Here is a 14,143-nt window from a genome sequence, read left to right on the forward strand (position 1 = left end):
ATTTATTATATTATATATAAAAGCATTTATTATATTAAACTCTTGTTACAGTAGCACCCAAAGGCTGCAGTCAGGATTGAGTCTATTATTCTGCATGCTATACAAACACAGAGACACTCCCTATCCCAGTGTTTACAATCTAAAAGACACAAGAACAGACGAAAGGCTGAGAGTATCAAACAAATAAGATTGGCACAATTTGGGTAGTTAAGTATTTTGTTCAGTTGGATTTCATTAATATTTGTAAAGTGTCTTGAAATCCTTGGGTGAAAAGGGTCTTAGAAGTGCAGTGTCCTATTCTCTATAATCTGAAAGAGGCTGATCTGAGAGTTCAAGTGAAAATGCAAAATGACCAACTTTGAGCTACTCAGTCAATAGGCTTAATGAAGTGCAAGAGACTTCCAGAGAGAATGTCCTTCTACTCTTCTAGCTCGGATGCACTGGAATAAATAATACTCCTAACAATGAACAGAACTCTTCTCTAGAAAATACCTGTTCATACTGGGTAAGATTTAGGAAGAAGACTGAGATGAACGATAAATATTTGTAAGTGTTAAATGGTCTTGTTCTGGAAATTAAATAATGAAGGTAAGTATAATGATATGTAGCTACTGTAATTAGAGTAGGATGGTTAATGCCCTTTTCTTTTACTTTGTTCCAAAAACCCTATATTGCTTCACTGCACTGCTTAGTAATACTTAGCCCTTGTGTATTGCTTTACATGGTCAAACACTTCTACAGTCATTAACTAATTCTCCCAACCACCACTCTCTACCATGCTGTGATCTTGGTAGGTATTCCCCAGTTTACAGATAATCTAAGGCGGAGAGGTGAAATGACCTGCCCATGGCCACACAGAAAATCAGTGGCAGAGCAATGTGAGACCTCTAAACTATCTGTGTTAATTTAAACCAGTATCTCTCAAACTTTCTAGACTACTGTACCCCCTTCAGGATTGTGTACCCCAAGTTTCACCTCACTTAAACTACTTGCTTACAAAATCAGACATAAAAATACAAATGTCACAGTACACTATTTCTGCAAAATTGCTTACTGTTACCTTCTCATTTTTTACCATATAATTATAAAATAAGTGGAATATAAATACTGTATTTACATTTCAGTGTCTAGTATATAGAGCAGTATCAGAAGCTATTGTCTGCATGAAATTTTAGTTTGTAGTGACTTCACTAGTGCTTTTTATGTAGCCTGTTGTAAAACTAGGCAAATATCTGGATGAGTTGATGTACCCCCTGGAAGAACTCTGTGTATTCCCGGGGCATGTGTGCCGCTGGTTGAGAACCGCTAATTTAACCAACTCCCATTGGGTATCAGCCCCCTACTGAGGAGGGGCAGTAGGGTCAGGCATACACAGCAGAGGCCATGGCAGCATGGCTTCCTGAGGATGCCCTGCCATCTTGAACATTAGGAGGACTACTTCCCCTGCTCGCTCTATGTACAAAATACTACTGTGCCAATTGCATGGTTTTAATGTAGTCCTTCCATGGGTTTTCCCACCAAGACACACAATCTGGGTCTACGCACAGGTTAACAGAGAAAATTATTTAAAATGTAAAGTGCGTGATTTTAATTCCAAAAGAGGGATATCCTAAGCTCCTGTACAAGGCTGAATTAATTAAAATATTCCTAAATAGCTCATCTGTAATACGTGTGGCATATACAGAATACATGATGGTGTGGCCTGAAGGTTTTATTGCACTCAACTGGGATCAGCGGCATAACTGACTCATAGCATTTGCTTTGTGTGAGTAATGTACCCATGACAAACTCGTGGTGTTAAAACCTTTGTACCACCCCTATCATGTATTTCTGGTGTGTGCATAGGTAACAAGTAAATGATCAAATTTACTAGTCCACTAGAGACTTTGCTATCATCACTCTGTTTTATGCAGAAGGTACTCCGTTACTACTGTAGTGTAAAACCCTAAAATAGGTAGGAAGACACAGATCAGCTCCTCAGAATACACTGCTTTAGCTATTGTAGTGGAGATAGAAAATGGGTCAAATATGACCAAACCTCGCTCTCTCTTGTACAAAGATTCCTTGAGGAAATGGAATGATAAAAAGCCTGCTCTAGGGGTGAGAGTGAGGGCCCAGGGCACTAGGAAATCCTGGTTTCCATTCCCAACTCTGTCATTAACTTGTTTAATTTCAGGCAAGTCACTTTAACCCTTTGGTGCCTCATTTTCCACATTACAAGACAGCCTAGGACTTGTCCTATTTCACTAAAGTACAGTGCAGTCTCTGGATAAGTGATATATACAGTAAATATAATACTTTAATTGTGCAACTTTGTCCAATTCAAGTTAGATTAGAGCTATGGAAAAGAGGGTAAGATGATAGCTACCGTTTTCTTTCTTATTCAACTATAAGACATCTAGGATATAAACACCCACATCCACCATCTCCTGAGCAAATTATTTTAGCTGATATGCCAACTCAGCATATACACAATAAGTGAGGCCTGATCCTAAGCCCCTCCCAGACTGGTTGTGAGTTCAATCCTTGAGGGGGCCATTTAGGGATCGGGGCAAAAATCTGTCTGGGGATTGGTCCTGCTTTGTGCAGGGGGTTGGACTAGATGACCTCCTGAGGTCCCTTCCAACCCTGATATTCTGTGATTCTACAGTCTCTGTTCTGCTGTGCTGAGTCCCTTTTATGTGGCTTAAAGGGGCTGATGCAAGGATGAGGATTTGCCCCAGGTACCTTTCCCAACACCATATAAGAGACCTATCCTAACAGCATCTCTTCAAAAGCAATATCCCAAATTTTGCTCTAATTTAAACTGGGACAATTCAGGTTGCCTCTATGGACTTGCCCTAGTGCAACTGAGGGGAGAATTTGGTCCATTTTGTTTGAAGTGTGGGGGGGTGGGGAATCAACATGTACTGCTCTATACTCTTGCCTGTGCTTCCTCATGATGGTGGATGGTAATGAAAACACTAATGAGATTTTATTGTCTGTTAAAGTCACTGGCTCTGAGAATAATTTTGCAAGACTGTATTGAAAGTAAAGGAGACTGCATGCAAGAGGCAACACAGGTGCTGGAGCAATGGCAGGAGCAGGCTGTAAGTTACTTCAGGAACATCGCCAACTGCTGTAAATTGGCAGTGCTCCATTTGCTTCACTTGCACTATGCCATTTTGCTAGCAGTGGTCTTTTACAGTAACCAGCGTAGTGCTGTATAAACAATGCTACAGGTACTTGTTTTTTCACTATTCCTTAAACAAGTAGTCCAACTGCCGTTAATGGACTACATCTGTATCTAAAGCCAACAGGATTCTTCCCTAAACATAGGCATCATCATTCAATGACAAATAATGGTGTTCGGGTGCAGGATAGAATAGAGAACCAGCACCACAGCACTAGGATTAGGTTTAGATTATAATGCAGCCATTATATACAATCTAATATTTATATAAACTAAATTGAAGTGCATGATCAATAAATACAAGCACTATAGGCTTTGGGGCAGGGGATGGGAGGAGACTAAAGGTAGAAGACACTTGTCTGCTTAGGGATATTGACTCTCCCTGGGTGGAGAGACAAAGAGGGGTCATAAACAGCCAGTGGTCAGGAGCGGGGGACACAGAGCCCTGGGGGGGAGCAGAAGGGAAGGTAGAGAGATGTAAGAAGCCCCTGGCACAGAAGTGGTGTTGAACACAGAGAGTTGCTATCATAGAAGGGGTGGATGGCAGTAGACCCTAATGTAGAATGCAGGGATGGGGTCATTGCCCACAGCCCCTGCCAGAGGCAGGGCATAGTGGTGCAGAGAGGCCCTAGTGTTTTGGGGGGAGGGTAGAGGGGAAGAACAGACACAATCCTATGATTGGTAGGACCCCAGGGGGGATACATAAGGTGGAACATGTGTGTTGGAAGGGGGACACAGAGGTGCGGGGATGTGGCAGAGGCCTTCAGGAAAGAGGGAAGAATGAACAAAATCGTGGGAGCCACGTAAGGTTGTTTTTATTTTAAAATGTAAGGATACAATACATCCAATACCGGCTTGTATGTGTTTTTACTGTTTGTAAGCTTGTGTTTGACACATGCCGTTCATATCAACACAGGTCGTGATGCAGTGGGCGGATGGGGCTGCGCTTGTTTCTCTTTCCTTCCCCACAAATAAGGTTGCCAATTTTGTGTTCCTTGAGGTTTCGTCGTATGATCTACTCTTTGTCCTGGAGTCTCCAGGAATTAATCTTGGAGGGTTGGCAACCCTACATCTTGGGACTAAATGACCCCCAGTGAGAATTGCAATAGCTGTCCACGTGTAATAGGTGATCAGCAGACAAAGGTCCCTGTCTCAGGGTGAAGCTTCAAAAGGCTGAATACATTTGCATATGCCACCTAAACTGTATAAAAGAGTCACTCACAGGTTAAGGAGGTGTTTGGTTTGAGCTAACAGCTGTTATAAACTTGTGGCCTTGTTGAAGGTGGGTTGATCCCAGGTAAGCTTATTAGTATGCATACAGCTTCTCTTATTGTGGTGATATACTTTCTCTGTGATGCTTTTTCCTTAAGAATAAATGTACTTGCCTAGCAAGGGCGGTGTGGTAGCTTAACTGTGGGCAATTAGCTGTTTTATAGGCTCTCAAAAGCCAGAACAGGTCTTTTTCAGCAGTCTGACTTGCTGGGGAATTCAGAATAAGCAGGGAACTGTGCAGCCTGGAAAAAATCCTGATCAGGAAGGAGAGAGATACACAGCCTCCACCTAAGTGCTGTGACAGTGGGAGAGGCTGCAGTCTGAAACAGGGGACTTCGCAGGACCCTAGAGGGGGAATGCAGGTGCCCTGAACTGTGACAGCTGCTTAGGGGGGTGTAACGTGGGCAGCAGGGTGACACTACCTGCCTGAGGCTAGATCATCACCGTGGGACTTAGCAGCCCTGGACCTATGGAAAATTCTGTGTCAGCTCTGCAACCCCGGCTACGAGGCTGACACGTGGGGAGAAGTGTGTCATTGCATCACCCACGTGTGGCTTCTGCTGTCTACCTACTTTCCCTTCTCCCCATCCACCGCAACTTCCATCAGGATTTTCTATTTCTCTCATCCGCAGCCTGGGCTAACGCCCCCTGGCGGCCAAGGGGAGGAACAGGGCGGCCCTATCACCAGCCCAGGGGAAGGAGGGACGCACGCGCAGTGCCGCCTCCGAGACGCCCGTCGGGAGGGCGGGGGAAAGGAAAGGGGACGCATGCGCAAAGGCAGAAGCCTGAGGTGTGTTTTCCCCTTAGAGTAGGCAGCGGTGTTGTGGCCGCACGCGCAGTGGTAAGCAAATGAGCCTCGCGTCACAAGGCAGGAGGCGGGAGGTAAGCTGCGCCTGCGCAATGTCTGTTGCTGGCTCTCCGCCCGCGTGTGGAGGAGGGGACGGGAAGCCGGAAGGGCCAGAAGTCGCTGTTTTGTTGGTCAGCGATGGGTCTTTTCGGGAAAACGCCGGAGAAGCCGCCCAAGGAGCTGGTAAAGGCCCGGGGCGGGGGGCACCAGGGGCAGAAGGCGCGTTCCCAAGCTCCCCGGGAGGGTGGGGGACAAGGGCGCCTTAGGGGCAGGGCCCCCGCTGAAGGGGTGGGGCCAGGGACTCTGCCGGGGGGGGGAGTGAAGGGGCGAACACCCTGCTGGGGGGGGGACTCTGAGAGTGGGGGGGTGAAGGGGCGGCTGCCCCGGGGTTGGGCGCTATGCGGGGGGGTGTGAAGGAACGGCTGCCCCGGGGTTGGGCGCTATGCGGGGGGGGTGAAGGAACGGCTGCCCCGGGGTTGGGCGCTATGTGGGGGGGGGGTGAAGGAACGGCTGCCCCGGGGTTGGGCGCTATGCGGGGGGTGGGAAGGAACGGCTGCCCCGGGGTTGGGCGCTATGCGGGGGGGGTGAAGGAACGGCTGTCCCGGGGGTTGGGCGCTATGCGGGGGGGGGGGGGTGAAGGAACGGCTGTCCCGGGGTTGGGCGCTATGCGGGGGGGGTGAAGGAACGGCTGCCCCGGGGTTGGGCGCTATGTGGGGGGGGGGTGAAGGAACGGCTGCCCCGGGGTTGGGCGCTATGCGGGGGGTGGGAAGGAACGGCTGCCCCGGGGTTGGGCGCTATGCGGGGGGGGTGAAGGAACGGCTGTCCCGGGGTTGGGCGCTATGCGGGGGGGTGTGAAGGAACGGCTGCCCCGGGGTTGGGCGCTATGCGGGGGGGTGTGAAGGAACGGCTGCCCCGGGGGTTGGGCGCTATGCGGGGGGGTGTGAAGGAACGGCTGCCCCGGGGGTTGGGCGCTATGTGTGGGGGGGTGAAGGGGCGGCTGCCCCGGGGGTTGGGCGCTATGCGGGGGGGTGTGAAGGAACGGCTGCCCCGGGGGTTGGGCGCTATGCGGGGGGGGTGAAGGAACGGCTGCCCCGGGGGTTGGGCGCTATGCGGGGGGGGGGGGTGAAGGAACGGCTGCCCCGGGGTTGGGCGCTATGCGGGGGGGTGTGAAGGAACGGCTGCCCCGGGGTTGGGCGCTATGCGGGCGGTGTGAAGGAACGGCTGCCCCGGGGGTTGGGCGCTATGTGGGGGGGGGTGAAGGGGCGGCTGCCCCGGGGGTTGGGCGCTATGTGGGGGGGGGGTGAAGGGGCGGCTGCCCCGGGGTTGGGCGCTATGCGGGGGGTGTGAAGGAACGGCTGCCCCGGGGTTGGGCGCTATGCGGGGGGGTGTGAAGGAACGGCTGCCCCGGGGTTGGGCGCTATGCGGGGGGTGTGAAGGAACGGCTGCCCCGGGGTTGGGCGCTATGCGGGGGGTGGGAAGGAACGGCTGCCCCGGGGTTGGGCGCTATGCGGGGGGGTGGGAAGGAACGGCTGCCCCGGGGTTGGGCGCTATGCGGGGGGGTGTGAAGGAACGGCTGCCCCGGGGTTGGGCGCTATGCGGGGGGTGTGAAGGAACGGCTGCCCCGGGGGTTGGGCACTATGCGGGGGGGGGGGGGTGAAGGGGCGGCTGCCCCGGGGTTGGGCGCTATGCGGGGGTGTGTGTGTGTGTGTGTCTGTGTGAAGGGGCGGCTGTTGGGGGGGATGGGTGAAGGGGCGAATACCCTGCTGGGGGCGGGGGAAGACTCTGAGAGTGGGGGTGGAAGAAGGGGCGGCTGCCCCGGGGTTGGGCGCTATGCTGGGGGGGGGGCAACGCTGAGGGGGACTTTGTGCGGGGAGGATGCTGGGGGGGGTGTTCAGAGGTGGCCGCCATGGGGCCCGGAGTTCTGCGGGGAGGGGGCGGAATTGAAGGGGGGCTTCCATGGGGCTGGGTTGGACGCTGAGGTAGTGGGGCTGGCTGCCGAGAGGATCAGAGCCCCCAACATCTCGGGGCTGCTGCACAGGTGACCAGGTCCCACCGGGCCAGGTACCTACATGCTGAGGGGTGTCCGTGATGCTGCTGGCCCCCTGGGATGGATGGGAGCTCCAATGGGGGCCTGTCTCCAGTATTCCTGTTGGTGCGACCCATAGAGGCAATAGGCTGTAACTGGTTGCTTGCGTCAAGAGAGCCTGCAAGGGATTGGAGCTGGTATCTTCATTGACTAACTTCTACTGGGATGGAGATGGCTTGGAACATGCTGGGGCCTTTGGGTTGTCCCATGGATAGAGATGGAGCATTAGGACTTGTCAATAAGGGAAAGTTATTTTGGAAAGGTGATATATGAATGTAAAGGACTATAGCTGTTCCAGAATAACTTCCTGAGTGGACACTCTTATTAAAGCATAAGTGCAGCCAAATGGGGAGCTATTCTGCAATAGCTATTCTGGTCAATTTCCCTGGGTGGTCAAGCCTTTATGCTCCAGGACTCTTGCTTCTGTCAGCCTGAGTTATACTGATCAAGAAGGCGTATTGCATGCTGGAATGTATCTCCTCTGGAGGCGCTCTCTCAGAGGGAGCTGGGCAACAGGTCTCAAAGAGTCCACTTCCCAGTGGCTTCTTTCCCTGGTGAATAGAAAGCCATCAGCCTTGGAAGACCCCCAGATCTGAATAGGGGGGAATAAAGCTTCTGTGCCTTGCATGATTATCTTTGTAACACAAATGTGAATGGATGCAGTACTGTTTTGCCAAGTCTGCAAGCAGGCTGTACTAGGACCTGATTGTGCTGTTGCTTGTAGCTTTCTTACACAGTAACAGAGTGAAATAAGCAAATTCTGGATGGTTTCACTGCTGGTTTTCAGAACCCTTTGGGCAGCAGTGCAATAGTCAAGAATTGGGTCATTTTTACTCTTACTGTTTGGAAAAGTTATGAGCAGTAGCAGATGCATTAGAGGTACTCCAAGAAGAAAGCTCCCTCTCTTCCTCCTCCCCCCTCCCCCCAAAAAAGAAAAGAAAACTTAGAACAAAAACTAGAGTAGCAGAGACATCCCTCTGTCCCCTTGCAGCAGCCAGGAGGCTCTAGGAATTGGGTAGAGGAGCAGAGAGAGCTGTCCTGCTCACAACATCCGGATGCTGGGAGTCAGAGAAGAGTAGAAGAAAGGCCTTTCATCACCCCCCTCATAGTAGCCAGGAGTTTGGGTGACAGGTACAGTAATAGATTCCTTGACCACACTCCCCACAGTCAGAAAGCTGTAGAGCAGCGGTTCTCAAACTGTGGGTCGGGACCCCATTTTAATGGGGTCGCCAGGGTTGGCTTAAACTTGCTGCGGCCAGGGGCCGATGCCAAAGCCCCACTGCCTGGGGCTGAGGCCTGAGGGCTTCAGCCTTTGGCAGTGGTCTCAGATTACGGGTCCCTGTCTGGGGCTGAAGCCTTTGGGCTTTGGTTTCCCCTCCTCTCCCCCGGGCATTGGGCTTTGGCTTTGGACTCCCTTCTTCCCCCCCCCACCCCCCGGGTGGCAGGGCTTGGGCAGGCTCAGGCTTCAGTCCCCCCTCCTGGGGTCATGTAGCAATTTTTGTTGTCAGCAGGGCGTTGCAGTGCAATGAAGTTTGAGAACCCCTGCTGTAGAGGGAAGAGGAAGATAGTGGGAGTTCCTTCTGCCTTCCAGAAGGTGATGGACAACTTCAAATGTATCAGATATGTGCTAGTGGCTAACACAAAAGACCTAGCTACTGAGCTGGGTCCGGGGATGGTAGCCTGGTAAGAATCCCAATGCCCACCTTTTTCCTAGAATTTGGGTAGTGTTGTGAGCGAAATTGGGCTTCTCACCAAGACATTACCGCTGGACCATCTAATGTACTGAACCCTGTCTAATTAATTTTACGGCTAAAAGATGTCTGGCAAAATTGTCAAGCCTTGTGCCAGTCCTTAACAATACATTCACACATTACTTTGGCCTTGCAGAAGATGGAGCAGTTTCATTTAACTCTGTTTTTAAACTGATTTGGTTAAGCAATGCAAAACACTATGTAGACACTTCTATTTGGTTTGAATAGTTTATTTCAGTTTAGCTTATCAGTCTCTTTACCAAATTAAAATAGGGCACTCTTAAACTGAACAAAGACTGTCTGCATTAAAAATTTGCACTGGCTTAACTAGTTTAAAAATACTTTTAGTTAAACTGACGCAAGTGGGTGTGTAATCCATTCCTCTTCCTCCTTTGGCTGAACCTTGTGTAATTTAGCTCAGATTCTTCAGTTCCTTGCCTTTATATACCATGCACCTCTGTGGTGTTACAGACATTATTTAAAAATAAACACTGATGCTTGTGAATTGCACTGTGCTGAGCAGAGGGAAGCAGGTCTAAAACTTCTGTTGCCCTGTGTGGGATCAGTGACTACCAATTTAGCAAGGGGAAAAAATGCTGCAAATATGATGTGAAGTTCTGACTCTAGGTTGGACAGAGACTGTTTTAGATACAGCAATAAAGTAACACGTGGCTAGAAGTGTGGAATTGTGCAACCATTTCAGAAAGGAAACTTGGGCACCCAAATTTGAAGAGTTTTCTATGGATTCTAAGTATAGGCAGTGCTGTACAGTAGGTGAACACAGGGCTGGATTAAGGCTGCTCACATTCCAGAGACCTCCCTGACGTTCTGTGCTTCAGCCTCAGGGGCAGCAGGACTCTGGAGCTGGTAGCTAGCAGGGCCCTGACAGGGTTCCAGCGACAGGGGGCCCCCTGCAAGGTTCCGGTGACAGACTCCTGAGGGGGCCCTCCTCAGGGTTCCAGTGAGGGGCGACAGCCTCGTGGGGGTGGGGCTCGGGCAAGTGGCCGGGGATGTCCTGTTTTCCCTTTGGGAAATATGGTCCCAGTGGGTGAATGGGGGCCCCCCGTGAAGCTTCCACCTGCTGCGGGCGGAGGGGGAACCCCACAGCTCCCAGCCACCATGGTGGTGGGGGAAACCATGGAGCCAGAGGAGCAAAAGTCACAGACAGGTCACGGTGTCTGTGAATTTTTGTTTATTCCCTGTGACCTGCCCGTGACTTTTACTAAAAATAACCATGACAAAATCTTAGCCTTGAACATGACACAACTCTCATAACAACAGACGGTGGGTAGGAGGGAAGAGGGTTACAACAGTGTGAAGACATGGGATGGATTTCTTTTACAGTACATCTGATTAAGTTCTTCTTTGGATTTTTTTAAAGTAAGAGTTTGAGGGCAGTATCCTAAAATGACTGCAGATGTGGGAACCAGTGGGTGAAAAATCAAAAAGACATGGCATAAAGATCATAAAAGAGCAGATAATGATTCGCGCAGCAGCAGAATATATGGGACTCACATTGCTGCAAATATGTTTTATACATTTCTTGGTTTTGCCACTCTGTTTTCTGTACATTTATTATCTTACATCCCAAGAAGATTATGCCACTCCTTAAAAGAACATATAAGTAGAGAGCAGTCATTTAAGGAAATATTTTAAATATAAGCAAAACTTGTAACTGAAAACTGCTAGCATTCTCCTAAAACACTGTAAAAATGTCCAAGCTCTCCTGATTTGTGAATTTCCGCCCTTATTTTAAAATTGTTCCATATGCTGCAAGTATCATGATGTCCAGATAGAACTAATTTGATGCAACAGGTTTTACACAGTGCTGGCTACTGAGAAGAAGCAGGCACCAGACTCTTTTCTGTGGTACTCAAAGGCCAGATTCTGATATCTTGACTTGCAATGAGTAGCGTCTTTACTGGGAATAGTCATACAGTAAGGGAATGTTTAACTTCGGTGAGGATATCAGAACCTGGCTCTGAGCGTTTTCAGCAGATGACACTATAGCAACTATAGTGGAATGCCTTTTCACAATTCTGTTGCTTGGTTTACTGAACTAAATTCCATATTCTTTTTGGATTGATAGGGATCTGCTGTATTACGCATCAGAGCCATTGTTCCATGCAAAACTGTTCTATGAGCCAGCTAGAACTCTTGAATGTACTTTGTGTCTCTGTGTATGTGTGTAGTGTGTACTGGAGAGAGGATCTTGATCTTAAAATATTTTTGGGTACCATACTGTGACAGTTCTCAGGATGCCCAGGACTGAGTCACCTTGTTACCTACCTGCCTCCAGCGAGAGAGAGAGATAGACTTGTTGGTGCCTAACTGGGTGTCATCTCCAACACCTTCAGTCAGTTAGCCATCCAGTCACCCTCCTCTGGGCTATACCAGCCTTTACTTAACCTGCATGGCAAACAATAGGTACACCCTAGTCCCTGAGCCCCTCGGAAGTGTTCTGCTGTAGTGTCCAGCCCTTTATCCAGTGAATACTCTCAGAAATATCAGGTTTGCTGTGTACACCATAGCTCAGTGGTTTGAGCATTGGCCTGCTAAACCCAGGATTGTGAGTTCAATCCTCAAGGGTGCCATTTAGGGACCTGGGGCAAAAGTGTGTCTGGGGATTGGTCCTGCTTTGAGCAGAGGGTTGGACTATATGATCTCCTGAGGTCCCTTCCAACTCTGATATTCTATGATTATTTGATTCAATACAGAATCAGTTTGTCATCAGCTTGACAGAACAAGGAGTAATGGTCTCAAGTTGCAGTGGGTGAGGTTTAGGTTGGATATTAGGAAAAGCTTTTTCACTAGGAGGGTGGTGAAGCACTGGAATGGGTTACCTAGGGAGGTGGTGGAATCTCCTTCCTTAGAGGTTTTTAAGGTCAGGCTTGACAAAGCCCTGGCTGGGATGATTTAGTTGGGAATTGGTCCTGTTTTGAGCAGGGGGTTGGACTAGATGACCTCCTGAGGTCCCTTCCAACTCTATGATTCTATGATCTGTGATGTGACATTATATATAGTGAAAACATTCATAATTTTATTATCAAAGATCTAGAATGAAGAGAGAGAGTAAGGAGAATGGAAACAAAAGGGTTACCTATAAAACAAAATCATAACATTCCTGGAGACTAAAAACAGAATAACTTCCTGTCTAAAGCTGTCATATCTCAGCCAAAGCCTTTTGTATCATTTCCAACCAAGGCTGGTTGTGTTCCCATTTTCATGAATGTAAATACACTGTCCATTAATTTCCTTAGTGCAGGATAACCGGGTGCAACCCCTTGTCTCCCAGTTATAGTCCAGTAAACCTTTGAAGTGTACACTCCAGATAAGGCTCTTTCCCTCTGCTGTTTCTTCCAGTTAAATCTGTCAATCCTTCATCTGCATTTAGCTCAGGGTGATTATTGTGAATTAAACAACACTCCTTTTACATTTCAAAAGGCAGATGGATAAATATCTCTGGTTTCGCAGAAAACCAGTTTGTAATGGGGTTCACTCACCGCTGTGGTGCCTCCTTGTGGGTGAGTCTGAGGATCATCTCTTGTTGAGTCTAACACCTCCTTCCGTTGCTCGCTTGCCTGTGGCTTTTCCGCTCTCCAGGACTTGAGCATACATCATAAAACCTTTGTGCTTTTGTTTCTTTACTCCATAATTTTACCATACCTTTGCAAGGTCCTTCATGACCACACTTTTAAATTCTTGTCTACTTAATGGTATCTTAATATCCAACCAAATTTTTTAAGAGCATGTTTGGCTGCTTTATTAGCTATCTCATTTCTAGGTATTCCCTACCTGCTTGCATTATTTCCATAGTTAGGAACATTATTTCACTTGTCATTTCTGCTTTCTGAAGTCCTCGTTTTGATTGTCATGATGTCTGACAATCAGATCAAATTACAGCTACAGCTTGTTGCACATCTCTTACCCAGGCTAGTGCCAACATTATCCCCATCTGTTCAGCTGTTTGTACAGTCATGTAATTCGGTAGCATTTCAGAGTTCTGGATTCCAAGTCTAGGAGCACAGAAGGCTGTTCCCAGTCTACCTGTGCTGCCATCTTTTTATCTGTGTAGACTTGGCAAACTCACTCACTCATGCCCGTCACTCCAATCGGGGTATGGGCCGCCAACCACAGATCTCCAGAGTCCTCTATCCTGGGCCATTTGCTCTAGCTGGTTCCAGGTATAGCCCATTTTTATGCTATCAGCCTGAAGGTCGCGTCACCAGGTGTTTCTTGGACGGGACGGCCTCTTTTCCGCTTGCCTTGGGAGTTCCACCGCAATGCCTGTCTAGTGATGTTGGTTGGCTGCTTGCGTAGTGTGTGTCCTATCCAGCCCCACCTTAGACTTGGCAAAGCTGGCCCCATTTTTCATAAATAATTTCAGAAATTTCATTGGCCATACTGTGTGGGGTTTTTCCCCCCTTACCTTGGTTCCATACAATTCCAAATCCACAAATGGGGAATAACTGTCCTGCTGTAATTTGATTTCCCATGGCTAAAATGTTTTAGTTCTCTCCATTTTATTACATATCTCCTTTACCCATTTTTGACCCCGATGGAAGTCTTTGGCAATTCATATCATTTTTGTACTAAGCTCCCAGCAGCCCTGACAAATCTGTTGTGTACTTCTATTTTTGTGATTCCCTTTTACCTTTGCTCAAAAGGTTAGATCTAATAGTTTCATTCTTAGATGTATAGATGCTTCTCTAGTGGCTATTTGCAGCACATGCACAGCCAATCACAAGCGTGGGCCTTGAGAAGTTCCAAGTTTCTAGGAGTTTTGAGACTGAACCAAAAGCTTGGCAGCCATACTCTAAAACTGGTCTTATCAATGCTCTCATACCATCAATGCCTTCTTATCTGCATCCCATTTCATTCCCGCTACACTTTAAGTTCATCCTACTTTTACAGTTTTCTATGATACTATCTGTGACCTTTCCAAGTAATTTTATTATCAAACATAAATGTTCCTAGGAACATAAACTTTTGAAATCTGAATTTTTTCACCATAA

At 48.5% G+C, this 14,143-nt stretch overlaps 1 protein-coding gene across 2 annotated transcripts in view; it reads left to right on the forward strand.

The window, feature by feature from the left end:
* LOC128837847 (charged multivesicular body protein 3) overlaps positions 1 to 14,143 on the forward strand; it is a 66,074-nt gene that overhangs the window by 26,770 nt on the left and 25,161 nt on the right. Inside the window, exon 1 of one of the 2 annotated variants that reach the window (XM_054029454.1) lies at positions 5,349 to 5,474. The exons of the other annotated variant lie outside the window; for it this stretch is intronic. Coding sequence (XP_053885429.1) covers positions 5,430 to 5,474 — 45 coding nt within the window. The 5' untranslated portion in view covers positions 5,349 to 5,429. Of the gene's footprint in view, positions 1 to 5,348; positions 5,475 to 14,143 lie in introns of those variants that run through there. 2 annotated transcript variants of the gene reach the window in all.

This window comes from Malaclemys terrapin, chromosome 5 (genome assembly GCF_027887155.1).
Source record: "Malaclemys terrapin pileata isolate rMalTer1 chromosome 5, rMalTer1.hap1, whole genome shotgun sequence".
Lineage (NCBI taxonomy): Eukaryota > Metazoa > Chordata > Testudines > Emydidae > Malaclemys > Malaclemys terrapin.